The 27,798-nt window shown below is 41.2% G+C and overlaps 2 protein-coding genes across 7 annotated transcripts; both read right to left on the bottom strand.

Moving 5' to 3' along the window:
- Positions 1-333: 333 nt before the first annotated feature.
- On the bottom strand, positions 334-12,576 carry LOC120805960 (guanine nucleotide-binding protein G(q) subunit alpha-like). Its single transcript, XM_040156542.1, has 8 exons — positions 12,300-12,576; positions 11,928-12,084; positions 8,961-9,145; positions 5,042-5,196; positions 4,583-4,711; positions 3,281-3,410; positions 2,584-2,737; positions 334-1,837 (listed from the first exon to the last, which is right to left on the bottom strand). Exons 2-8 carry the CDS (start codon positions 12,061-12,063, stop codon positions 1,647-1,649), a joined length of 1,080 nt encoding a protein of 359 aa, XP_040012476.1. The 5' UTR covers positions 12,064-12,084; positions 12,300-12,576; the 3' UTR covers positions 334-1,646.
- Positions 12,577-13,207: 631 nt separating this feature from the next.
- hnrpkl (heterogeneous nuclear ribonucleoprotein K, like) lies at positions 13,208-27,431 on the bottom strand. 6 transcript variants are annotated; one of them, XM_040156538.1, is made up of 17 exons: positions 27,304-27,425; positions 26,097-26,143; positions 25,900-26,009; positions 25,120-25,217; positions 24,953-25,009; positions 23,980-24,023; positions 22,641-22,713; positions 21,803-21,916; positions 21,343-21,471; positions 20,824-21,131; positions 20,024-20,077; positions 19,367-19,406; positions 17,389-17,404; positions 16,636-16,668; positions 16,451-16,518; positions 16,178-16,347; positions 13,208-15,403 (listed from the first exon to the last, which is right to left on the bottom strand). In XM_040156538.1, the coding sequence occupies exons 3-17, from the start codon at positions 25,958-25,960 to the stop codon at positions 15,373-15,375; spliced, it is 1,296 nt and encodes a 431-aa protein (XP_040012472.1). In that variant the 5' UTR covers positions 25,961-26,009; positions 26,097-26,143; positions 27,304-27,425; the 3' UTR covers positions 13,208-15,372. The 6 variants fall into 6 exon arrangements, with proteins under 6 accessions (XP_040012472.1, XP_040012471.1, XP_040012473.1 ...); XM_040156537.1 differs by lacking the exon at positions 27,304-27,425 and adding an exon at positions 26,971-27,234; XM_040156539.1 differs by lacking the exon at positions 27,304-27,425 and adding an exon at positions 27,042-27,234.
- Between the last annotated feature and the right edge of the window lie 367 nt (positions 27,432-27,798).

The following is a 27,798-nucleotide window of genomic DNA, read 5'->3' as shown; positions in this document are numbered from 1 at the left end:
CACCCCTTCGTCCATCCTCGCACATCACTAGTGCCATGTGCCGCCGCCACATTACATTCGGTGTCCGTCCTCCAAAAATAAAGGTGCTTTGCCACACTATCTAAACCCTCCATACAACACTAGCAAAAATATGGACCGCTGCTGCAGGCTCCAGCCAGATGGATGTATCACAGAGGAGGATTTTCCGAACTGCTCCAGATGAGCTGACGGAGCAGCCAAGAAGAAAAACGCATGAATGGCAAATTAACAGTGTACTGCAGCTGATTTGTAAACCAACACTGACAAAAGAAATCAAAATCTGAGCAGCAAATGAACAGCAAAATGTCTGTTTATTTATCCAATCAGATTAAAAAACAATAAGACTGCGTTAAGATATCGCAGTGACAGAGGAATAGAACCATAAATTAAACCGTACATATTAGATTGTAATTATTTTTAACAAGAAGAAAAGGGTCGTGTAAACATTAGTGCCGTGGATACGCTCTCATAAGCCTTTTATTTGTGCATTTGATACCTTGAACAGCATATGAATTAATATCGAGAATGCTCTAGTTTAATGCCTCAGAGATTATTTAACATAACAGTTCTCTCCGCAGCAATTAGCATTTCAGCACTGACCTTGAAGCAAACAAAGGTGAAAGAAAAAAAAAACTAGGAAAATACCGTACACTGCGATATTTACACAATGCATCCAGATAAACAATGGAGCAAGATCTAAACCCATTTTAGCAACTTATTCTAAGGCAAGAAAACTACTAAAAAAATCCAAACAAATAGTCCCTGAACTGAATGAACAATTTATTCTACAGCTTTGATTAAAGACTTAAAAAAATGGAATTCGAATGTCTCTCTGAAGTGTGTTAAATTACAAAGAAGCATATACTAATGCTGCGCTCAAAAAAAGTGGTTTAACACTGAACATTTCCATCACAGACAAATTGAAAATGTACAAATTCAATTTGAAACAAGTCTGTGTAAATGATCTTGCCCAACTAAGTGAGGTACACACATACAGAACTTTAGCTAATGCTACAACCAATGCTACAAAAGGAGCAGTGTGCAAATCAATATCTGTAATAAAATAATTGTCATTAGTGTTAACTTTTTACTAATTTTCCATTAAGTCACGATACGAACTAAGCATTTAGAGTATTTCAAACTGTTTTTAACTTAAAAAAATATGCTACGACCACCTTGACTTAATGTTTGTCTAAATCCACTTCCACAGATTCCCTGAAGGAGAGACCTAAAACATTACCAGTCCTCAAAGGCTTTTGAGGCCACTGAAATACTTTTTTCCCTCTCAGTCCACCAATGTGCATCTATACTGTTACTGCTCAACAATGTTCACAAAGAGCTCCATAAATTTCAGAGTGCATGCTATAATAGACTCCTCACTAAGGAGGCGCTTTAATTGTCAGGACACACTTCATTATAGCCGGAGACATCCATTTTCAAAGAGCCTAACAGGCAAATTTGAAATACATCAGTCGTACAGTCATTTGGCGACAAGCTCTATAGCTTCTCAATTTCCTGTTTTGGATTATAGTGTTCAGTAGCAGTGTGAGGCAAATTGAATCACTGCAGAGCTCTCCTGACTGCCAGCTGTACAAAGCCGAATGAATTATGATGGGAACCCCACCATTTTAAACCAAGTTGTAGACTTCAAGGTTTTCCTGCAAGATGTGGTCCTTCACCGCACGGAAGACAAATCGTATGTTGTCTGTGTCTGTGGCACAGGTGAAGTGGGAGTAGATGATTTTTTTCTCGTTTGGGTTGAGACTGACAAACATATCTAAGATGAATTCCTTTCCTGCTTTGACATCCCGCTGGGGGCCTGGTAGAAGGAGACAGAAGGCAATAACAGCACATGAAAGTCACCGAGGTGTTTTTATTAGCTACAAAAAAGCTCAAGAATATAAGCCAGGCTGGAACTGTAATATAAAATGGTGCCTGAACATTTAAGTGAGACTATGTAACTTCTGAAAGAAGACATAACACAATCTTCCTCTTATAAATGAAAAGTTGAAGTCATAAGCAATTAAAAAAAAAAAAACATTAAAAACCCCACATTTTTCTTTTTTGATTCTTTGTTGTTGTGCTGCCAAATACAAAAAAAGAGCTCCTCTTCTTGCTGTCAGGAGTTTGGCATCCACTGCGCATGTGTGGAATGTGTCTCTATATGCAGACCCTTGAGTATGGCAGTGCGTCCGTGTCCATGTGCACGTCCGCAGCTGTCCCTGTTGGTTGGCTGACACGAGCCACCAAAAGCTACTGGTCATACCAGATCAAGTAAGGCTGTAGCAGCAAAACTACTAAGTGTGTTGAATTAAGGAAAAGTGTGTTTTATTGCTTCCGAATTCGACTTTTCATCTGTAAGAGCAAGATTGTCTTGTGTCTTCTTTAACAAAAATTACATCATTTCACTTTAAAGACACAGCAAATCTGAATACTGACAACAGACAGAGATGCTTAATTAAGCTTAAATAATAATACAAACATAAATATCAATAAAATATCATCATGCTCATCTGCATTTTTTTGTTGAATTCTTTTGCCAAGAATTAGCTGTTTTCCTCTTACCATCGTATTCAGGGAAGTAGTCGACCAAATGCGAATACATGATTTTCTCCTCCAGTAAATCAATCTTGTTGAGGAACAAGATGACTGAGGAGTCTCTGAACCACTTGTAGGTTATGATCGTCCGGAACAAGGCCATGCTTTCCTCCATTCGATTCTTTGAAAATCAAATGGCACAGACATCTCAGCATGAGCAGAAATATGACATCAGACCCAGTGTTAAAAAGCAGCACTTAAGCAGTGATTGTCTGCGTGAGCAAATTCAATTGGCTATAATCTCATCAAGTGAACAAGCCCTGCTGAGAGGAGCACTTTGCTGAAAGGCGCGACTAAAGAGCTCCCCCTGCAGATGGACTACATTTACTGCCACGAAGGAGGGTTAAGATGAGGTTTGTCATTGCGACCAGAAAAAGAGAGAGAGAGAAAAGAGAGAGGAAAAGGAAAAAAAAGAGAGAAATAGAAACTAGACTAGTGCTGGACTCTGTAGAAATCTAGGTCATCATCTCCACTTAAAAGGTTTGGATTTAAACAAAAGAAACAATGTCCCTTTGTATTCCTCCCAGTGATTTTTTTTTTTTTTTTTTTTTATTATCCCGGAGTGAGCCCCTTTCTTTCTCATGCAGAGACTAACAAGATACATAGAAAGAAATTAGCTTGTAAGTGTTACAGATGATTTTGTAGGCAGCAGCCTGCGATTTACCTCATTGGCGGACTCAACAAGGACCTGGTCGTACTCGCTGAGCGCCACCAGGAACATGATGGAAGTCACATTTTCGAAACAGTGAATCCACTTCCTCCTCTCCGAACGCTGGCCACCCACATCCACCATCCTACAGCCACAGGTTTAAGCCGTCATTACAAAAAAATCATCATGTTACCCAGTCATAGACAGTTTTATTCTTCAAATTCTGAGTCAGTGCTAAGTTAATAATAATGATAATATAACAAGAAACGTCAGAGAATTGATCATAAACAATGTGGACACGATGACTAAACAGGACAGTGTCATGAGTTCATAAGGTATCTGATAAGTTAACTGTACTGCAGCATTTGAAGACCAAATAAAGACAACATTAAGGCTCTATCAAAATTTTACAGTAACCAAAATTCTAAATGATATCTAGCCTAATATCACTAGATCAACATACTGCCCTAAAATTTATGTTTGCTAAGTGATGACAGGCTTTACTGCTTTTATTACAGTCCCATGAAAACTGTAAGCATTTGCTTTTATGGCGTAAACATTTAATTTGGGGAATAGAAACTTTCACTTCCCCCAAAGTATCTGCTGGTGCCGGGGAGACATTTAACTTCCAAAATCAGGCTGATTTGACCAAAAAAGGCTGAGAGTCTACAGACATGCCAGCAGCTCTGTGGGGCTATACTTGGGCACAGCGGTGCTTTAACCTCAATGCTAACATCGGCATGCTAACATGGTCATAATGACAATGCTAACACATCGATGCTAACCAGGTATAATGTTTGCCATACGCACTGTCTTCTCTTAGCATATAAAACGTGCCAACATTTGCTAATTAACACTAGCAACAACAACAACAAGTTCAGCTGAGGTTGATGTCAGGAATGTCATTACTTTCGCAGGTCAAAAACCAAAGTATTGGACAAACTGAAATTTTGACCTGATGGTGCTAGATGGAAAGCCAGAGGACCATGAATTTCTGTACAAAATTTCATGACAATACATGTAATATCTGGTGAGATATTTCAGTCTGGACCAAAAGCGGTGGACCGACATTGCCACCCATAGAGCCAGACCGCTAGTATGCCTAAAAACAGATGCCCTTAATCCACTGAACCTCCAGAAAGTATATCATGATAGAAATTAAATTAATTAAATTGCATGTTAGACTAGAAAGACCGCGATGCCACTGTCTACTGTGTACTGGCCTTCCCTACTCCCAGGTACTTTTTCAGTGTTTATGGCCTCAGCTGCAATAAAATTACTACAACATGAAATATCACAACAACTCACAACACTTACCTGAACACCACATTCTCCAGGTCAAAGGGGTACTCTATAATACCTGTTGTTGGCACCCTGACCCTCAGGACATCCTGCTGTGTTGGCAAATAAGCAGTGTCAACAATTCGGTCCAAGTCATTCAGATAGCTGTTAACACAGGATGACAAAGTACAGATAAGAAAAGGGAAAGCAAATCCAGTTAGACAGATATGAAACCAGCAACGGGACAATGACATGACATTTATTGAAAAATGTTCAAGTCATGGATGTATCTGTTTCAGCCACATCACTGTAAGTAATTATTTAGTGAGAATCAATATAGTGTTTCTTTGCTTTTAAGCCTTTTGTCAACAACCTTAAAGGGAACAGCCCCTGATCACAAACTCTCTTGAGTGTATTAAACAAACGACTGGCAGATGCAACAGTGGAAACTTCTTGGCAAGGTCAGAGGACTTATTAGCCTCTGTTTACACTCACTATTTGGTTGAGTCTGAGAGCTGGTATTCCCTCTTCCGATTGTAACATTCCTGAATCCCTGGGTCACTCCATAGGCTCTTGATGGCATCCACATATGGGTTTGTTAAAGTTGTCACCATCTCCACGTCCACCCCCATGACAATACTGGCGTTGGCCTGAACAACAACAGAATGACACAACAAAGTTAATTACATAATCCACCACTTTCAGGGTGAGGAACATGATCTATTTTTTTGTATTCTTGTGCATTGTTTTTGTAGCATTATGAAAGATTAATCAGTTTAGATGGTAGAGGGAAAGGGTTTACCAAGCATGTATCTCCCACCACAGATTGTTTGATTAGTCAGGAAAACCTGCACACTCATCTATACCCTTACAGTGTGCAAAAATCACATACACCTAGAGCCACATGTTTTCATTTAGACCACAGCAACAGTCATAATAGGTGGTAAGGCTGACCCTCGTGGCTTAAAACAGGATGCGCTGCAATACAGAACCTGATTTGTACCGCTAATCTTATACTAAGGGCATGATCAAGCATAGTCCAACAACTAAACTTCCCCAGCAACAAGTACATAGTTGTGATGAAAGGCCACCTGCATTGCTAACTAGGCATTGAGAGATCAAGATTTGAACTTCAACCCTATTCACAGACAGCCTTTAAAGCACATTCGGTGTGATCTCGGCTGACCAAGAAGCTTAAACACTGGGAAATTTTAGACTAGAGCTTCAATGGTGAAATGATAAATCAATTAGTCCATGAACAGCTAATTATTCAGGTCAGATCTTTTATAGACCAAACGATTAATGGACATCAGCCCTCATGTAAATTTTACTGACTACTCACTCTGTTACAAAAACTAGGGTCAGAGAAATGTCCAACCCAGACATCTTAGGACTAAGACTCAAACTTCTCCTGTTGTAATCACCGAATGCAATCTCCACAGTAAACTGACAGTGAATGTAGCAATGGTCTGCTACTCCTAGCTTCCACAGAGTGTACTTTTTACTTTCTCGCCTGCTGTTCAGCCTCAGTGTATCTAGTTTTATCCCTTTTATATACACTCACTAAGTGTACAGTTAAAGTACAAAGGCTTCTATGTGATAAAGGTCATCCTGGAATCTGGTTTGCAGATTGATGTCCTATGTCTTCTCAGAATTCTTAATCATCTTAATCTTATCCTTACTGTCCTAAATTGAGCCCGATTAATGAATATTTCCCTGACTACACATCACTTGTGGACCCACAGTGCAACAGTGCAGCCAGAGTACACCTGGAAAAATCTGCACAAGCTGTTTGGAGCACTTTAATTGCAATTTCTGGGTGAAGTATTACTTTAAGTCTCATTTGCTGCTGCCTTGGACTTTGGTATCGGCACATGGGAGGAGTAACTTTGCATCAATAAACAGCCTTACTGTACACAGTGTAATAGCAGACATACTGCAATTGTGATTTTGTTGATGGACAGCTGTGTTTGATGTTCTGATGGCTTCTTCCAGTACTTAAGTGATAAAAGGGAGACTGTGCCTTGCCATGATTAAAAACGTCTAGGAGCTGCCATACTGGGGTAAATTTCAGTGTTCGGAAATACATCTGTATAGACTGTAAATGGGTTAACCCACTTTATTGCATCACTGTTAATTTCAAAGAAACCAATACTATCTTTAGAGCAGAGTCATATCTCTAAACCACGGAAAGTTTATTTTTAGTTACTTTTTTTTATATTTCTAGGGGAGGCCATACTCTCTGATGCCTATGCGTTTTTCCTCCATCTTTTAAAAGTGATTTCATGGCTCTTGCTTCACTGCTTTCATGCTCCCCCACTCTTTGGAGAAATGATGGGACCAATTTAAATTAAACTGCTGGGCCAGCATCTCGTTTTCTTTTTTTTAAACCCATTTTCTCTCCAACCTGTGTCAATCAGAAAAATCTTGGCAAGTCACTAAAAGCTCACTCTTACATCCAACTTCCTAAAAATATGTTTGCTAAACCCCATCCCCCTAACTTACTGTTGCCACACCTTTCTTCGTAATTTTCAATACGGTGAGGCAATGAGTTCAGACAGAGGTAGATAAAACCCCCATTTCCAGCTAAATAGTGTAAATTTTGTGGCTGCCGGGCTGGCAGATTCTATCGTCCGTAGCTAGCCAGCTAATTAAGCTAAATTTAACTCCACTGGTTGAAAACGCTGATTTTGTTATGTTTCTGGCTGACTCATTTTCAAATGAGAACCATGTAAAAGGGGTCCTAATATACAGTTGATGGCCAAACACTTGATATCACGTTAAAAAGTCTCAGGCTATAGCTAACAGGTCCCAGGCAAAAAGTTAGCACCCTCACCAGTTGATGATCCATGTAGAATAAGGAAACAACGTTGTTCTTGTTTTACAGTTTAGAGGTAGCTAGCCATAGTATTATAATAGGAAAAAATATCCAACTGTTCTTGCGTTTAATGTAACTTGGCTGGGGTTGCTGGAGTTTAAACTTCCTCAAATCCAGTAAAGAGCAGGGCAGAGCTGCTAACGTTAGTCTAAACTCCAGCCTCCACGCAATGTGGAAATAAAACACAGTAGATTTAAATGGGGCTTTTTTTGTTTTTAAAGAAACCTGTAGCCACACAAAATGTAGTTAGACAGTCATGTGCTCGTTGACCTTGGAGGTAATTCTAGCACCGTATGTAGTGAGCTAGTTAGCCAGGCATGCCAACAATTTCAGCTCATGTTAGAACAGATCAACACACTCTTCAATCCATTCCTCTAGTGTTGTTAGTTTTGTAAGGGCTACAACAAAAAAGACACCATCATCAAAACCCCGCAGAATATCGCTATTACTGCGGCCCCATGCAGACGCACTTGGCAGCAGCGTTGCCAACTATTTTCAACAGAAAGTAGCTAAAGCCTGCTCAAACAGTCACTAGAGGATGATAGATGACACCATACGCTAGTTAAAAAAATGCAGTCAAACTGAAGGTAACGAACTCTAACTAGCGTTATCATTAGCTATTAATATTTTTTAAACTGCAGCTGTTTATTGGTCGACTGAAAGTGCTGCTGCCCTCCCCAACACACAGTCCAGTGGCAAAGCCACGTGAGAGCTGCATTCACTGAGAAATCTCAGTGAATGCAAACTCTCCTCTAGGGAAAGAAGTCAAAGTCTGCCCAAAACATTTTTGAAAGAAAATTTGCCTGAAGGGGTTTTAAATGTTTCCAAATCCAGCGAGAAGATCGCTACGTTGGCAACACTGCTTGACAGCCCTGCCGCGACTAGACACGGTTGCTAAGCAGTGATTGGAAAATCGCTGTCGGGGGGAGGGATTTAGTGAATGGTCACCGGGCATACGGGCTTCTTGACCTCTCTGGCTTACGCTCTGTGCTTCAGTACCAATATCTGCATGCTCAGTGACATGCTGTTATTCTGAGAACTTCCAGTGCTAATGCTGCTAGAGGTCAATTACGCCTACATGACCCCTCCTCGTCACAGAGGTCGTGGGACGCAGCAGAAGTGGACTCATTCGTGTGGCAGCCTTACCTGGAACTTTTACTAGGCTCCTGCCATTGGTATGACAGGGAATAACAGGGAGTTCTCTGTCTCCCTTTCTCTTTTTCCTCTTACTTGTTTCTGGCTCAGGAGTACCTGTCTTTACATGCCTTCAGTGTAACATCATGTGTATTTTCCAAAAGACAGCCTACTCCATCTGGAGGCACAACTCTCTGGCAGCAGGATTGCAAATCTAAACAATGTTGCAAACTACCAGAAGTACTTCACCCTGAACACACAGTAATACACACTGCAGGCTCTGTCAGCAACGGAGTAAAACCTTGCACATGCTTCTGTGGGACAGTATGGGAAAAAACCTCTTCCTCAGTCTGTCTGCGTGAGGCAGCAAAAAAAGAACAAAGGAACAATAGTCTGGTCTACCTTGTTGTGTTCATACTTGTAGGGGATTTGTAATGTGTTCATGGCCTGGATCATGGCCTGCATGGCTGTGAAGATGTTCTGGTAGACCAGCCTGGTGAAACCTCTCTTGTCCTCCTCAGAGTATCCGCGGCCATGGATGATCCTCATCTGCTTGATGAAAGTGCTCTTCCCACTTTCACCAGTTCCTGGCCACCGACAGATACATAACATTAGTGTACACGCATGTATAGACCTAAACCGTAAGGCCAGCCTCATGCTATTTTGTTTTTTTTTAATCAAAAAAACCCATAAAAAGACCAAAATCAACAATTTATTCGTCCATCTGTCAATACTTTACGAATTCCCTACCCTGTCATTGGCTGTCAGCCAAAAGCTCACTGGTCCCTACTGAAGACATTAATCTTTACAAACAGCTCACAAATATATAACTTCTTTTTTTTTTTTAAAAAGGACGTTACTCACGCAGCAGTAAATTGCGTATTTGTTGGGGAATATTTCTGACATTCCCATCAGCTTCAGTTGATATTTAGTGTTTAGTGCAAACTGACAAGTGCAAAACAACCGCCACTCTGTCTAATTACAGCCTCACAGAGCCACCAGCATTGCTGTACACACTCTTCGTCTTGTTGGACAACAACAGAGGCCTCTGGCTCAGATGAATAAGCAACATCGGGCTGTCACTACACAGACAAAACTCGTTAGTGGGATCAATTCATTGTTAGTTTTGATGTCTTCATGGAATTTGGTAACAGTATTAAAAATATAGAATATCACCAGCCTTATCACTTAACTTCCGTCTGTTGTCAGACAAACAAAAGTAGAAGCAACAGGTTTTGCCTGTTTTGTGTTTGAAGCACTTTCACACCTCACTTTTATGCCATCTCGAGTCTGCCTTAATTACCATAGTCTGGCTTGCATCTTGTTCTTGGGCCTTATGGGTCTTATGTTTATTCTTAGAGTCGAGTTTTACAAACTGTTTTGTCATTTTTACAACTGACAATCTGTATGTTTGAAAAAGCTGAACTAGAAGAAGTTGCAGCATTTCCCCCTGAAGCTGACACAGTTGAAATGACAGCGTTCAGTAGCAACCGTCAGAGAGCTCTCCAGTCAGAGTGAAGAGAAAATAAAAGAATGATACTTCGCCATGGACTACAATTTAGGAGTTTTAAAAGTAGCGTTCACTATTCTAATCCCAGTCTCATACTATAATATATATGCTAATATATAAAAGGGGTAAACACTTGATAGGATTATTTGGCATGATACCAAAGTATGAAATTTTACAGTTGAAGAGATTATTTCAAAATATGCAGTCATTGTTTTGTCAGTAGCGTAGCTACACATCTGACGCTTTAACCCCGAGAGGGTGGCCAATATTCATCATGAGTCAGCCATTTTTGAAAGCTGAATAATCACGACCGACATGACTGCCTTACATCCTAAACTTACTCACAGCATAGCTGATCCATCCTTTGTCCTGTCACATAAATAAAATGTTGCCCCCCCCAATGTTGTGTCAATTGTATATTTACCTAAACGTTGCTAAAAATTTCCTCTCCCATGAATCATCTCGCAACAAGATTTATCTTGTGTCCCCGTGGAGGGGCCCCACCTCCAGGTTGGGAATCACTGGACTAAACTGACTGTATATGAAGTAGTTAAAACTAACTCCACCTCGACCAGCTACTAAAGTAAAATGCTGCAATCAACAATCCCATATTGTAATATACAGTAACATAGTCACCGAGGTCATTTTTATTTTGAATGAGTACTTTTACTCTTAATTCTTTTATTAAGTTTTGCTGATAATACTTATGTAATGATGCACTAATTTAATGTTTTCATACTTTTAAGTGAGTAAAGGTTCTGTATACCTATTCCGCCACTCCTGTTGGGTGTCATAGACTAAACTATGATGCATCATATTTTATCCACTGACACTGATATGGTTTACATATTAAATCTTTATCTGGAAAGTAACTAGTAACCATAGCCGTGAAATAAATGTTCTGGAGCGAAAAGTACGATATTTGTCAGCAGGTAGTACTGATGTATAAGTGTAAAGTAGCAGAGGCTGGACACAGCCAAGTACGAGTGCCTCACATTTGTACTTGAGGAAATGTACAGTTACTCTCCACCACTGTAGACAAAACATCATTTTATGAGATATGATGCAGGGTTGTAGATTTAAACTGCCTAGCGGGACGTTAGGCATTTAAAATTATCTGCAACTTGACCAGCTACGACATTAAAAAGTCTTTTCACACCTAATGCATCAGTAATTATAATCCCATACTCTACGATATAATTACATAACACTGCAAGGGGGCATTCTGATGTATTTTGAGATGTATTTTTGTATTTTGATACCCAATGTACATTTGCTGACAATTCTTCTTCTTCTCGTACTTATGCTTTAGTAGGATCTTGAATGCAGTACTTTTACCTGCAACAAGAGCCTTTCCACCCTGTTGCATCTGAAAGCTTCTTACACCACTCTTTATGAAGCATGAAGTGAAAGTTCGAGGCCAATCCAGTGAAAGATTTTCACATCTGTTTTTTGATTGAGTTGCTTAAGTTACTTTACAGCCAGTGGCAGAAAGTAATTAAGTATATTGACTTAAGTACAGCACATAAATACAGTTTTGAGGTACTTTAGTTACTTGAGTATTTCAGTTTTCTGCTACTTTATACTTCTACTCGACTGTTTTGCAGAGGAAATGATTGTACGTATTACTCCAGTGTACTAATATAGTTACCAGTTACTTTACATGGTGGGATTTCACATACAAAATAATCTTTTTCTCTTTTCGTACTTTCACTTTGCAAAATTTTGAATGCACGACTTTTGCTTGTAAAATAGTCTTTCCAACAGCGGGGTACCGCTGCTGCTACTTCTCCCACCACCACCGTATCTAACGCACCACGCAAGCGTTGACACGCAGACTTTCACCCTTCGTCCCTTACCGAGCAAGAGGAGCTTGAATTCCCGTCGGGCGTCCTTCTTGTCCCGGCGGAGCTGCCTCTCGATCTCATCGTTGATCCTGCGAGCTTCTTTGGCCTCCGGGCTGAGGCAGCAGGCTCCCACGGAGCTCAGAATCATTACCCCTGGATAACACTTCACCTTCCCGGGCAGAGACAGACACATAGTGTTGATTACATGTATCGAAAGGAAAAGCCCGGAGTATCCTGGAGTCAATCTATTCGGATTAACCCCTCCAGAATCCCCCGCTTCATGCGCCAAAACTGAACTCTCCTAGACTGGAAACAAGGTTTACCAAATGTAAATATAAGGAAGTAAAGTTCTTACTCTAGAGGCTGTTTTTTTTTTTTTTTTACCTTGACCCTCTGTTGTGAAGAGGAAATTAACTTTGTGCAACAACTTGAGCGGACTGAAGTAGCGACTCTCTACCCCTGGTGGCCGAGCTCCGGGCGTGGTGGGCTGAATATGGCGGAGTTTTACATGATAGTGCTACGAAACGGTACAGAAAATGGCAAAAGTCATCCTCCGGGGAAAAGAGAAGAGATTCTTCTTGCACAGTTTGTCTTCGCCGTGGCTGAAGCTCGCCGTCATCCTCCTCCGGGTCCAGTTTTGTTTGTCCTTGCCCCCCTCCCCTCCCCGCCCTCCCTATCCTGGGTAAAAACCAACAGTGAACCATGTGACGGAGGGCTGTGCTCTGATGGGAAACCGTGTGGGCTTTCGCTATTACATTATGGAAACAAATTTCCGGTGTTAACTAGTAAACCACGGATGCATGTGACAGTTAGAGCAACAGGCTGACACACCACCTTCTCTGCAAACCAATTACAACCAATCCATGACCTACACACGCATTTCTTATTCCTCTGCTGAAATAAAGACGAGCGCAAGCTGGGCGGACTGTAACACAGACTTTATTTACTCAACACCTGCAGGTAGCACACTACAGATATCAGACAGAGGAAGGGGGAAAAAAAAAAAAAAAAAAAAAACACAAGACATGACCGGACAGAAAACACCACTCATGGGACTCGCAGAGCTGTACGCCCCTTAAAATCCTGCTGCATGTTAAGAGAGCATTAAAAAAAATAACCCCAAAAAAAACAAAACAAAACAAAAAAAAAAGTTAAAAATGTTTACAAAGTAAAAACACGAAAGGATAAATGGATCTAACAGTTCAGATATTAAGGTTGCATTACAGCGAGTCCATCCAGGCGAGTGGCAGAAAAATAAATCAAATAACACAGAGAGAGAGAAAAAAAAAAAATTTTTTTTTACCAAACCTGTCTTTTGGCTCCATCTCCTTCCAAGAAAGTTAGAAGGTAGTCTGGGCCATGCTAATCACTCATGAAATTAAGAGTTTCTATGTAAATATATATTTACACACACACTTTATACAGGACCTTGTCTCTCAACGAAACACAAAGATTCTTAAAATGTTCTTTTTACTATATCATACTGGCACATTTATACCACCTTAAAGCAAAAGTTTGACATTTTGGGAAATGTTATTCGTTTTGTGACGGAGAGGTAACCTGGATAAGATACTATTCTCATCGAGGTCTAGGTCTCATAAAGACTGGAAACTTAGGGGGGGGGGGGGACTGCTAGCCTTGCTCTTTCCCAGGGTCACAAAGTCCACCTACAGCACCAGCACCCCAGAAAGTCACCAATTGTCGTTTGTGTAATCCATACAGAACCCAAATTGTATAAACGATAATTAGCTCAGCCGTTTTATTTTGGGGGGGGGGTTTACATGCAGTCTTGCCTGACAAAAAGTAGCTCAATCCGAGGCTGGAACCCGCCCAACCATCATAAAAGAAACCCAATTTTAAATTTTCATTTAACAGAGGGATGTTTGTCCAGCCTATGAGCTTTTCAGTATAATTACACTTTTTAAAAGTCTTCATTTATACAAACAGATGTAAATTTTTACAAGAAAACGGGCTGCATTGTATCATGTCTGTGTTCAGATTTGACTCCCCCCCCCCCCGAAACTGTGACAACTTGTAGCTAAAGGTCTTAAAGTAGCCTTATTTAACTGCCACTGCTGCTGCAGTTTCATCATTTCCCCACACGCCAAGAAACCGACCGCTGTCATTTTTACGAATAAATGACAAAAATTCAATTGATCATTTGCCAGTTTACAAACTCAAGTCAAGTCTATAGTAAACTCAATATTTTGGGAGTTTTGACAGTCGGTTTATTTGGGCTTTGGGGGAATAATGATGGGTATTTTTCTGTACTTACTGACATTTTATATATTGAAAAATCAATTGATTATTACAGAAAAATTATTATCAGCAGCCTTAGAGTACTTCTATGGTGGAATAATACGACCTTGCCTTTGCCCGAGATTTTCTGTGTGTTGATTACTCGACACAGAGAGAAAAACTGAAGCACTTCGATGCAACAGAACTTTACAGCAAACGAGCTAAACTTAAGCTAAAGCAGTTAAGGTCTTAAAACTGGATTTTGACACAAAGTCGCTCTTTAAGAGAAGGCCACGAGACAGAGGATGGAGGACTCATCATAGCTGATATTGTACTTGAGTGGTGCAAATCTCTAACAAATTAGTGATTGATCACATTATAAAGGCAACAAATGATATGGGCTTTTGGGGCCCCTTGTGCAGTTGCATTCTTAATTTAGCTACAATTCACAGGAAATTAGTCCTACTTAAGATATTCAAGAAATACACAGCTTTATGCAGTGGATGAACTTCAGGTTTATGTTAGGTCTGACTGTTAGTTTGATCTTAGTCATAGTGAAAGTTCCGTTTTGTGAAACTGGCCCAAGGGAGTGGCATCAATCTTCTCATCTAAAACTCTAAAACGGAAAGCAAATAATCATATTTCCTAAAATGTCAAATTATTCCTTTAAAGTCAATTTTTACAAAAAGCACTTTATTTTAAAGTGGAAAAGTATGCTGGATGTTGTGTAAAAATTTAAGTTTATTTAAATGGTTCTTTAACCATTCTTGAAGACATGCATCTTCATTTGGAGAGGGTACTTCAACGTTTGAGGAAACAAACAAACAAACAAACAAAAAACTAAAAATCACATCATGTTCCTTACAAAAAGATTACATTCTGCATGCTGTACTGAAATGAGGGAGATAAGGGCCAGGGGCGGCTCACAACACAAAAAGTTATCACACAGATGAGTTTACTCCAATAACGGCACGAGAATCTCCCAGAAAATAATTACACCAGCACAGAAATATGTTGTTGACTCATTGCTTGCTGTTTGACAGCTTCAGATTTTTCAAAACTCCTCTAAATAAAATTTGCTATGTATAGACAGGTGATGTATTGTGTGATAGTGAGGGGAGGGCGCACATCTACCCAAAGCAGAGGAATGTAGGCTCTGAATAGAAGGAGCAAACAGTATGGCAGCATGGCTTCACTCTTCTTCTTCACTTCCTTCTTCCTAGAAGAATCGACCAGAGTACTGCCTCACACTGAAATAAGAGACAGATAAAAGGTAAGGAAATACCATGATATCATTTATGTCAACAGGAAATGGGTCAGGAGCTTCTAATGCTGGATGCTGCAAACTTTGAGTCATTTTTCATGTGGAGCACAACTGTAAGTTATAAAAAGTATGCCAAGGTCAAGGCAAATTCTGCCCGCAAGAAGCAATGTGACTGCATAGACCAGTTTAGCCATTTAGTGACCGGGGAAAAGAAGTGTGTGAACTGAATACTCTTCAAGATGAAAATACTGCAGTAAGAAGAAGAGGCTCAACGCCCTTATTTTCTGGCATCATATACAAGATTGCAACTTTTATCTAAGGCATTAAAATTTCAATTTATGAAATGTAATTTTTGTGAATCAACTAATCAATTAACTAAACATTTGTTTCAGCTCTAGACAAAATTAGCAGCATTGTGGTGTTTAGTGTTTGTCACTGACTTTGGTCAACTTCTGTGGCAAGAACTAAAGAAGCAGTAGTGATAGTGGTATCAGTATATAGTCTATAGCACAAGTAATATTGAAGCAACTTTGGTAACTGTAGGAACAAATTTATTATTTGTTTTATCTGCTTTTAAGTCTGTGTTTGTTCTAAGTTTCCCCTGGCTGTAAGACAAATTTACCCTGGGGATAAAGTAAAGTAAAGAAAGTTAACTATTTAATACGGCAACTACTAAATTGTTTACTTCCATCCAGTAGTGGATGGGCAAACAGAGCATCAGAGCTACTCCAGTGTGGGGTGGAATCACAGAGGCACGTGCCTGTTCTGCAGCAGGTACTGGGCGTTCTGGATCTGGTCCTGTGTTCCTGTGATGGTGATGATGCGGTCCTCAGAGCCCTCTAGTGGTTCATCAATCTTGATGGATGCCCCAGACTCATGGCGGATCTGCTTGATCCTCTGGCCGCCCTTCCCAATAATGGAACCAGCCAGCTGCGCAACCAAAAAAAAATGGATTTAGAGGTGAAATGTCTTCTCTTTCCTCCTATAATGTCGGGTTCATGTGTTTTTGAGTGTGAACAGATGCCTTACATACATCTTTTGGGATGGTGACTTGTGTTGTGATGACTGGGCCTCCTATATCACTGTATGACCCTCTGCCACCTAGGAGGTGAGAAAAGCACATTTAAGGTGATTTTGTCCTAACACGCAAAAACATGAAACAATCCCTTTGGGTCAGGAAACAAGACACTGGGACAGTAACGATCCATCCCCACTCACCGGACTGAAAGTGCTCCCAGGAGGAATTGTTGTCTTTGAAAGCAGTGAAAAGGAAACAAGAAAGTGAAAAATGACAATACACCATTAGGACAAAGACAGGAGATAATGTGATAGTAAACAAGCAATACGGCCAGAATGCCCAAGACAAAGTTTTCCCTCTATGTGCTCTTACAAGTACGTTAGGACACTTTTTTTTTTCTTTTTTCTTTTTAAATGATTATTCCATGATGTAATTTCAAGGAAGTTGGGACATGTCAAAACAGAGTCACAGCTTTACAACATGATTTAATGGGGCAAGTAACATGAGTAAACAGGCAAACAGACAGGTTTTAACATGTTTAGGAAAAAGAGGGTAACATATAATGAAATGTCTGTTGTAATCACCCACTGTGTTGTATAAGTGTGTGTGTACACACAATTATGCTAAGTACAGCAGACCAAAGATGAACCTGGAAAACATTCTGCGTAATCTAACCTGCTGCTAAGACATTTTGGGTATTAACTTTAACATCTACTTTTAGTACACTTTCAAAGAAAGTGGTTTAAATGATTTAACTTGTTCCCCGGTGCACTCTGTTGTAAAGATATGTCAAGCAGAGTTTACTGTGTCCCCACATGACGTATCCGTAAAGGCTGATGGCCAAAACTATGAAAATAAAACCTAAGTTAACAAAAAAACAAACAACAACAGGATTTTCTCATGATGAATTAAATGTAGATCCGTGCAAGATTTATATAAATATCTGCACTCACCATAACCGCCTCCACTCTGCGTTTCAGGATCGATTGGAGAAAAAACAAACATAAAACTGTTTTAATGTCACGATAATGACAGCATGCTATGAGAACTTTTTAAAAGTTGTCTGCACTCTGTATCCATTCTGCAATATTACAAGAAGACCTGGCCAATACTGGGTAGGATTCACTATCCAGTATCCAGAACAGCCTGAGCTATCTGAGGCACAGATTCAAAAAGGTGCTGGAAATGTTCCACGAGGACCTGAGTCAGTACCGATTCCACAGCATTAAGCATTCGCTGCACATTTTTCAGCGACATTCATGCTTCAAAAATCATATTCCATTTTATCTGAAAAGTGCATTATTCGTTTTAAATCTGAGGCCTGCAGACCACTGAAACAATGTGAAGTAACTCTGGGGCCATCCTGAGGTGCTGAGTTTTTTTTTCAATTACTTCCTGGAATTATCCATTTGAAAAAAGATGACCGCTGCAATGAAAAGCATACACCCTTTCTTGAATAATGTAATGGTGACGATGGCTTAAAGACGCCTTCAAAGCGCTTAGTACCGAAAAGCTGACATGTGGATACACAACCTTACTTTTCTAGATTCAGAGAGTGAAAACACAGTCATTGATCAGTTAGATTTGCAGTTCAACATGCACAATCGATTAGCATGAAAATAAACAGCTGCAGTAGTTGTAGAAATGTTGATATGCGGCATCTAAAGGCAAGGAAATGAGTACCTCCGGCAATTTTAACACTCGTGCCATCGCCAGGCAATGAGTGTTAGAACTGCATTTTTTTTTCCTTTTGATAGCTGCTGTGTGTCCAAGTTTCCTATTTTAAAGTTTCATCCTGCTGAATATTGAGAAGACTAGAGAGTTCGCACTGCCTTTGGACTTCTGGTTACTTTCAAGAGAAAGATTACAAAATGATTTGACATTTTAAGAACTATGTCACTGCACTGTTTTAAATCAAAATAAGTCACAGGCGCCAACTCAGACATTGGCACTTCAAGTACTTGGAAACTGGGCTAAAATATTCAACTTATTTAGTGCTTGAGCTTTCAACAATCTGGGATATTACTTTTTTTTTTTTTGTTATTGACATGGTTCAACATAGTGCTAATTTTGCCATATAATTAAATGTCCATATTTAGGACATTTAAATTTACATTGATAATTTGCCTTAACCCCATAGAGCCATCCTCTGACTATTCAAATGGTAATGGAAATTGCATTAATGGAACAGTGAGTATGAGAACAAGGTAATCCCCTAAATATTCTAAATAGAAAAAAAAAATATCAACATTTTTGCTAAATGTTTTGAGTTATCTGAGCATGTGAACATTTTGCAACCACTGCCATTTCCATATGCATTAAACCAGATGTTGTATTTATGAAGCTTTTAGATGAGTAAAAGAGAATTGATACACTTCTTTTATTATCTAAGACTATCTTCTTATCCAGTTTGAGTATTTTTTTTTTTTTATCTCTTGAGGTTCCCACAGCTGAAATTCATTTGAATTTTGATTAGCCAAATTTAGAGTGGTCTTCTCCATGTTTGTCCTCAAATCTCAGGAATTCAATGACATCTATTGGTATTCATCTGATTAAATGTATTCTTTGCCTTCCTATTGGAACAGTTGGCTTGCAGCTAAGGCCTGAAGGGAACCTGTTCAGGAATCGCTTTGGTTTCAGCTCAAGTTCATTTGCTAGCCCGGTGGATCTCTGGACTACGTACTCAGCTGCTCTGCGGTAACCAAGGAGACAACTGTTGCCAGGCAACAACAGGCCTGGATCAGTGTGCATACACATTGAAAAAGCAGCATTGTGTCCCTGCCTCTGTGCTTGTAGTACACTCAGAAAAAGGAATTCCTATCATCTCATCTGAAACATAATTCACATACACCTGCCACACCACTGGGAAGCTACAACCGTACAGTACAGCTTAGCATTACAGCAGCACCTGTAAACACAGACGGCACTCACCATGCTGTCATAACGGTCTCCTCCTCGGCCTCTTCTGTCACTACACACAAAAATGTATGCATTAATATAGTTTATCTTCTCTAGAGAACACTTAACACCACAGCATCAAGCAGGTCCACTGCTGTCAGACTGGTATTTAGAAAGCTGTGAGCGTGAGAGGACATGCAGACTCTACAGATGACCTGTGATCAGACTCTGAATCAGGGCTGGTGGGTTGACAGTCTGCTAATGTGCAACTTTAACTGGTATCCGTCACTGTACTTTGGGAGGAATTATAGTAACATAAATTCTCAAATATTTACCTGGGTGGCAGTGAGAGCCTGGCCCTTATTTGGGACAGGGTTATATTAGAGACAAGCCTTTATATCTAATTTTCCCCATCCGCCAGTTGATACAAACTCAAAACGTCCTCAAGATTTACCTGTTGTCTCAATAAATTCACTATAATGTCCATTTACATAACTCTAATTCATCAGTACAGCAAGCGTCATGTCAGGTGTTCCCCTTCCCCTAAATTACATTACAGTACTATGCATGAAACTCAACACTTCCTTCAGAATTTTCACATTAAAAGTTCCCTTTATAGATAAGGCTTTTGGCAGTCATTTGAAAACCAGTTTTTATATGATAATTTAGGGGATTTATAACCCTACTCACCTTGGTCTGTCGTCCATGCTGCCGTGGTAGCTGCCATGTGAGAACCTGTCTCCTCTGTAAACAATGACAGACAAGGAAAGGCAATTGGATAGTAGTACTAGTATGGTTCATTTGGTCCGGACCAAGGAAAAATAAAACGCATTGTTGCCTTTTAGCTCTGGTTGGGTTCATGTTCACACCTGCTTTTTATAAACTAACCACGAGCTCAGACTGTCATTCGGCATCATCATTGCTACATGGATCCACATGGGGATCCACGTAGTCATGACTGCAACTGGACCTCATCATAAATACTGACGATTTGAAAGGGGACAAAAAGGTCTTTTGTACAATATTATTAAGGTAGGAAAGTTACTGTGTGGTCACTACATCACTCGTTTCACTCTCTTTTCCTTGGGAAACAACTAAAATACATATGAGTTGGACATCAGCTCAACATGCCTCTGGTTTAACTAATCATGGTTACAAAATGATCTTGTCTTCTAGCCTGCATTTATACGACAAATCCGTCTTTAGGTCATGAGCAGTAGATGGATTTAACAGAGGATCAGCCTTTCAATATATGCTAAAATCACATATGTAATTTTGCTTTCAGATCACAAATGAACCGAACCACAGTCTGGCTGGAGGCAGACCGAGACCCTTCTGTTCAGGTGGTCTTGGTGTAGTTATTTAATCCACTCCAGAGTTCAGCTGACAGCCTGTCACGCCAGCCCAGACGAACCAAACCAAACACACCAGAGTTCGTTTAGACCAAATCAAACAGGTTAGGTGTGAAAGCAACGTGAGCCCTTCCTCACCCTCCTCTTGGTGGCGGGGGTGGGGGAAGAGGCAGGTTACGTGCTCGGCTGCCGCCGCGTCCACCTCTGCTCAGCGGTGGTGGAGGACCCCGACGGGGGCTCATGTCGTCATAGTCCCTTCTGGAGGGAGGCATGGGTCTGCTTCCACGAACGGGGGGCAAGCGCTCAAAGCCCCCACGTACACGAATAGGGAAGCCACCAATAGGTCGCCTGCCTCTCTCCTCAAATAACATGGTGAAACCTCCATAGTCGTATGTCTCGTCGTAGAAATTAGGGTCATAAGGCTGGGCACGACCTTTGATTGGCGCCTGCAAAATGAAGACAAAGGAAATTAAAGAGAAGAGATTGTAAAAGACTCTCCTGCTGTGAGATAATTGTTAAAACAAGCTATAAAGCACACAAAATGATAATCCTCTGAACATTTCACTTCTCAGTGACGGATTTCAGCTTCAAGTAAATATCTGCATGAGATGAAACACATGACTGTACTTTCAGCAGATCTCGGGGCTGTAAACTCACCTCTGACACCAGCTCCAGGATAACTTTTATACATTCAATGACACGCTCTGGCTTTCCTCCCACCAAAACGACTCTATCAGTAGAGTGTGGACAGCACTCCTGGAACAACTTGATGGTGGTCTGGGTGTTCTGGCACACAGAAACACTTGGTCTTATATCCAGACCAACAGATTCACTTTGATTCCCTTTCACACAATCTCTCTTTAAATACATGTACATAAAGTCATTATTGCTTCTACTTTTGTTACATCAGTAGCTAAAAAGTATATATATTTTGATGTGCATATCAAGTTATGGAACATTTGGAAACTTAAGATGCACAGAGTAGTTAAAGGAAAAATGAACAGACCATATTTTAAAAGTTCAAATACAGTATTCATCATTAATTATAAAACTTACAAAACAAGTAAAAATTACGTTCAACAAGTCATCTACAGGCCAACTGTTGGTGCTAATCTACCTCTCTCAGCTCTTTTATCTTGGCACCTTTCACCCCGATGATGCCACCTGCCAAGCTCTGATGGATCAGCAGGCGAAGCTCACAGTCAAAATCAATCCCGCTGTAATGCTGGTACTACAGAAACACAACGCAAGATCAGTAATGTCAGTAGGGTCTGAAACTCTTCCTGTAGTTGATTAACAAAGCATTTCTGCAATTAGATATCCTATGTTGCCAATGTGAAAAAACAAAAACAAAATGCGAATACAGACACCTAGCTAATGTGTTGCATTACCCTAGCGCACTAACAATCACGAATAGATGAAATTTCAAAAAATAGCTTTGGGTAAATGGTCACATTCAGGTAAAACTTGACTATACCAGTCGAGTTCGGCAGAATCAGGTATTAGAGACACGGATACGATCTTTTTTTTTTTTTTTTTCTTCAAATAACATTTTGAATCAGCTTTCTTTGCATCCATGTTTACAAAGTGATGTCTTCTTCTTCACTGCATTTGTTGGTGTAGTGCTACGTTTCTTTCTGCATTATTGCCACAAGCTGCGGATCAGTGACACAGTGGGAGACCAAAGGCCGGATGTGAACAGTGCTGCCCCCAAGCTTGCACGTCCCCCTGTGTGGACCCCGTTTTAAAGACATTGCTCCATATTGATACTAACCGTCAGGAACTCCTCAGCGTAGCTTTAGGGGTTGTGTAGAACTTCATTATAATGGGTAGTTTTTTCCTATTCTATTAATTCCAACAGGCTACATATTTGAAAAGGCAAAGTCATCACTCATCCCAGACAGCTCCCTGCTCATGTCCACATAATTAACAAGCCAACTAATATGGTGGCTCACCTCCTCTAGAGTTGGTATGATTTTCAGCAGTATCTCTCCAATAGTGTCGATGCTGGCATTCACACTCAGGATCCTGTCAGGAACCATTTTGGCCCAAAAAGGAAGCAAGGCATTACAAGGGGGGCAAAAAGTAGAACACAAAACAAAACCTGATAAAAAAAATAAATAAAAGTGAGAAGCTGTACATCAAACGGTTACGGAGAGACTTACAAAAGGTTTCCAACTAAAAAGGAAAAATTAAGACTGCTGCTTACTATGTACAATTATAGCTTTTCCCCAGCACTAAACAGATATAACAAGAAGCTGACATGCAATATATCTAATATTATTTTCAAAGTAAGAGAAGCCTTGGGAGGATGGGCAGCTTCAGAACGGCTCAAATTAACGTGAGACTGGCCACACAGATTTGGGGAAGGGGTATGAGAGATAGAGATCTTTTATAACCATCCCACCACCAGCAAGTTGAGGAAAAGGAACGTAACAAACTGAAACAATAACTTGCCATGACAATTGCGCCACCAGCACACCTTCATCGTGACCAGGGAGGTTGGGGGAGAAGGGGGAGAAGGGAGAGGTGGGGAGGGGAGGGGAGGGCTTGGGGCTAAGGTGAGGAGGAGACGAGGTGGGCAGTAGAAAAGAGTAACAGAGCAGAGGATCTGAGGTGGGGAAGGAAATGTGAGTGATTACCAACTACTCTGTGGCACAGTACAAGAGCAGGGGTGGGGTGGGAGTGGAGGGGGGTTATGAAAGGTTTGGCAGGCAACTCTGATCTGATGTGGCCTGAGAGAAATTTAACAGAAGGGATGCAGCACAATGAAATAAAGAGACGACATTAATGACTGACAGAGTGGGGGACGGAGTCTCCAGACAAGAGCCAGCGCTCTCTCAGAGATCATGGACAGTGATGCTGAAAAAAGTGGGGAGAGGGGTGGAGGAGGGGGGGGGTGGGAGTCGGAGGCCACAGAGGACAGAGCGAGAAAAAGATGTCTGCTTTCCACAAGTTTCACGGTAAAATTAAACATCACAGCAAGGAAAACAACATCCAACAGCTGTGTTGCTAACCATAATATACCAACTACTTGGTAGTGGGTTGTCAGTGATTCTCTGCATGGACAATAAACTGTAATGAAAAAAAGTCCAACTCAATGGAGATGCTTAAAATGGACAAAAAAAAATCAAAAGGAACAATACACGTCTCTTACAAGTGGGGGAGGGGGGGATGGGGGGGGGTATCCTGTCATGTATATAAAAATGTTAAAATGAAACAGAAGGCAGGTTATCAAAGACATGTGTTTCACTGTTCTAATCAGGCAGTGAGGCAATAACTGGTGGGACATACCGCTCTGGGCCACTGCTGTCTGGGACTGATACACTGGCATTGTACTGCATGGGCCGAGGTGGTGGTGGTGGTGGTTGTGGTGGTGGTTGTGGTGGAGGAGGTTGGCATTGGGCGGGGGCATTCAATCACAAGATGTCAAGTAAGGCGCCCGTTTAAGGAGGGGCACGGTTTATGGGCGGGGCCAACCGGGAGTGTCAGGTGGGCGGGCGGGCGTTCAGGGGCGGGCGGAGGTTGGGCCAACGTCAAGGTGGGCAACGCAGGAGGGGCATGTCGATCCAGTACATGGGCAACGGAGGAAGGTGGCCAAAAATAAAAACAAAAAAGTAAAGGAGAAGGGAAGAGGGGGAGAAGGATAACATTTTTAATTGAATACACGCTACACTTGGTCCCAAAAGTGAAGAGAAAGTGAGAGACTTGAAACTGTGGTGAGTGAAGAAGAACAGGAGGTGTGACCTGGACAAAGATAAGTTAAATAAACAGTCTGGAGCACTACAGAGATTTAGGTTCCTGCAAAAAAGACTATGTCCACTCAGGCTTCAGGCACCTGTTGTCACTTCAAGGTCAAACATGGCTTTAACACTTTGACGGAACTGATATCAGGCTGAAACTAACAAGAGAACTGGAAACAACATCCAACTGATCTCTCTAACAATGTCTTCCTCGTCTGTCCATATGAGCCAACTTGGTTTAATTGCCTGACAGTGGATGTCAATGCTTGATGTCAAGTGATTAAAAACCTGCTGGCAAGAAATCAGGGATTGTTTCTGTGGGAATTCAATGAAAAGGGGGTTGGAATAATTTGGAATTTTGGTTTGGATCATTTCAACTTAAATCTCTCTCCACAGCATTTAAATGTAGCACAGTTGTTAGGTCCAAAAAGACCTATGCAGATTCTGCAACAGAAGGGGCATTAGCCGACTAAATTTTCTCCTCGGCTGCAGAAATCTTAGCAGCATTTTATCGGTTTACTCACATCTGTGCGTAGTGCTTTTATGTTCTTTCCACCCTTTCCAATAACAGCACCAGCATTCTGTGAAGAAAGAGAAGATTTTCCTTACAAAAAAAAAAAAAATCTCTTCTGGGGGGGAAAAAAAGAGGAGTATGGCCCAACAACTAATGTGGCCCACATTAAGTCTTTACTTTGCTCTGAAGCAGCACACGCAGCTCCACCATCTCGTCCGTGTTGCGTGAACGTTTGAAGGCCTGCTCCTCATCCATGTCCTCAGCTGGGCGTTTGCCTAAAAGGGAAGATAATTCAGGTCAAATATGAGCCAGGCAGTCTTTCTGTACGTGGAAATCATCGTTTACAACAGACTTCCGGGGTAATAACTTTAAGGCCATTGTGCAGAATTAGAAAATTTCCAACTTTGGCACCCCAGTATGGCAGTATAAAAAATGTTTGGGCTATGGCGCCAGAATATTTAGAATAAAATGGCGAAGGGATGCTAATTATCATTACCGGCTACGGCCACTGAAGGGTTAACCGAAGAGACAAAAATAAAAATACATGACGAGTGCTAAGTCTACAGTATGTTCCACCCCAAGAATGGGTTTCATTCAGCAGCCAACTGTAAACTGGAAAATGCCCAGCACCACCATGTACCCTTCCTGGATTAAAACACGGGCAGGTCTGCTCAGGGCCCACAGAACAGCAGTATCTTGGACGGGAGAATCCCTCAACCATCTGACACGTGCACATGCTAGGAAGAGGAAGCCAGAAAATTGCAGTTTTTTCTTTTTTCCTCCCTTGAGTAGACTAATTAGTTGATTTATCTATACATGCTATTTCAAGGTGGATACAACACAAGACAGGCTCAATTCATTTATTACTTAGTGCATGTGTTCATTCATGCGGTTTACATTATGGTCACGAATGGCCGATTTTTCTCTTCGTCACAGTGAAGATGTGTATGATCTTACTATTAGTATCACTGTTGCTGAATGTTATATCTTCGTCCTGCTGTTCGATTTTCACCTCCATTGTCTTGCACCTGCAGAGGAATTCAAACAGGCCCCTCTCCCTGGATCTGCTAAAAGAGGAGGCAATAATACAATCAGCTGGGCCACATACTGATCAAATATTCTGATTAGGATTGAAATTAACATTATTTTCTTACTCTCAATTAATCTGCCGGTCATTTTCTTCCGAAATCAATGGTTTGGCCTACAATATGTCAGAAAAAAGTGGAAAATATCTGTCCCAATTGCCCACAGACTAATGTGTCTTCAAGTGTCTTGTTTTGACCAACCAACAGTCGAACAGACCCAAAGATACTCTGTTTATTACCACATCAACGGTGGAAAACCAGCAAATCCTTACAAATTAGAGGAAATAGAACCAGAGATTGTTTGAAAATTAAATCGATCATCAAACTAGCTGCTGATAATTTTTCGGTCCATCTTCTACTGGATTGTTATAGCTCTAATTCTAATGCCCGACAAGTGTGGCAAAGGAAAACGAGATCATATGAAATCATGAGTCAAGTATGCGTGTAGCAGCATATATGTTGTCTGACTGGTGAAACGTGACAATAGTCATGAATCTAGTATTGAACACTTCACTCCTGCGTGAACTCTGCTCTACACATGCAGTCCACCTAAATGCACTGCCCACTGTGGGTAGCTGGACACGGCAAAAGCAGTCTGCACTTCTGCAAACACCACTCCTGGACTGCGGCCTTGCTAAACTTATACGGAGATGCTTGGTCAACGCCTACACAGCTTAGGAATTACCAGCACCCATTTTTTTTTTTTTTTTGACTAACGTGGGGTTTTTTCAAGATTAGCCACAGCCACCTCAACGTTTGGATAAGGTTCTCCAGGGAAAAAAAAGCACACACGTATTTTTCCTAGGCGTGTTAGTGAAGCCCATCAAGCACTGTAATACCGAAGCCTATTATCCTTTTTTCCAGCCAACCGAACCCAAAACAGATACCAGGGGAAAGGAAACTGCGCAATTCCCTACACGTAACAGGAAAACGTGTTTGTCACCTGACGTGTCTGCCTGCAAACAGAAGTTAGCTAGCTTCTCTGCTTTGTTGCTAAGTTGACGTTAGGGTTACTTTGCCATGCTAACAGCTCCGCTAAGCTAGCCCGTTGCTCTCCGTGCGTTGCGCGAGGCGTGTCTACCAGCTCCGGTGTACACGTTGCGACTGTACCACATTCACTGTCGAGGAAAATGACACGGGCACAGCGGGACGATCCGGCTACGCTCCTGGTGTCAGCGGCAAAATCGGAATATATCGACCGTAGCTAGCACGCGGGTTAAATGACGCAACGTTATATTGCCAAACTACCGAAATATAACGGTTAGGGGAAACAAACCTGCAGTAAAACCACGTTCACTGCGGTCCACCGCGGTTTCCTCGCTCTGAAACGCTTGCACGTTTTCAGCATGGAGAGAAGACACTGTGGGTGAGCTCGATTCGTCGACACTCACCCAGTGGTCGCTTTCTTTTGCTCGTCAAGTCAGCCCGAGCGGGCGGGGCTAAGGCCCGCAGAAGTCGCCGAAGTTGATCGCTGTACCCGCACGGCCACGCGGGGACAATTTATCCAGCTCTCCCTGCACCGCGGGGGAGTTGTTGTCCCGAGTGCAGCCTCACAGGCGGCTCCGCTGAATACTATCCCGCCTCCTCCGGCAGACACCCCCCGTCCACCTCCAACAACCACTTTGTGACAGTTGAGGGTGTTAACATCCTGAATAATGACTGTTAGGATGGTTTAGAAACTGTTAAAACTAGGTTTCCTTTGGATTCCACAGCTGGGTGACAGTTTAGCTTATTACCAAGACAATTTTATTTCCCCAGACCCTGAAAGGCC

Source organism: Xiphias gladius, chromosome 20 (genome assembly GCF_016859285.1).
Source record: "Xiphias gladius isolate SHS-SW01 ecotype Sanya breed wild chromosome 20, ASM1685928v1, whole genome shotgun sequence".
Taxonomy (NCBI): Eukaryota; Metazoa; Chordata; class Actinopteri; order Istiophoriformes; family Xiphiidae; genus Xiphias; species Xiphias gladius.
This window is presented reverse-complemented; position numbering and strand designations above follow the sequence as displayed.

What these genes read in the sequence shown, in the direction of transcription:
- hnrpkl (XM_040156536.1), bottom strand. Translation starts at nt 25,960, where the DNA reads ATGGAGGTGAAAATCGAACAGCAGGACGAAGATATAACATTCAGCAAC. An exon ending in CTGGGAGCACTTTCAGTCCG is followed by an intron (nt 16,519 to 16,635) that starts GTGAGTGGGGAT and finishes CTCACCTCCTAG; the next exon opens with GTGGCAGAGGGTCATACAGT. An exon ending in CAGTACCTGCTGCAGAACAG is followed by an intron (nt 15,404 to 16,177) that starts GCACGTGCCTCT and finishes CTCTTATTTCAG; the next exon opens with TGTGAGGCAGTACTCTGGTC.
- LOC120805960 (XM_040156542.1), bottom strand. Translation starts at nt 12,063, where the DNA reads ATGATTCTGAGCTCCGTGGGAGCCTGCTGCCTCAGCCCGGAGGCCAAA. An exon ending in CTGGAGAATGTGGTGTTCAG is followed by an intron (nt 3,411 to 4,582) that starts GTAAGTGTTGTG and finishes CTGTGGCTGTAG; the next exon opens with GATGGTGGATGTGGGTGGCC. An exon ending in CTACTTCCCTGAATACGATG is followed by an intron (nt 1,838 to 2,583) that starts GTAAGAGGAAAA and finishes TCCTTCTACCAG; the next exon opens with GCCCCCAGCGGGATGTCAAA.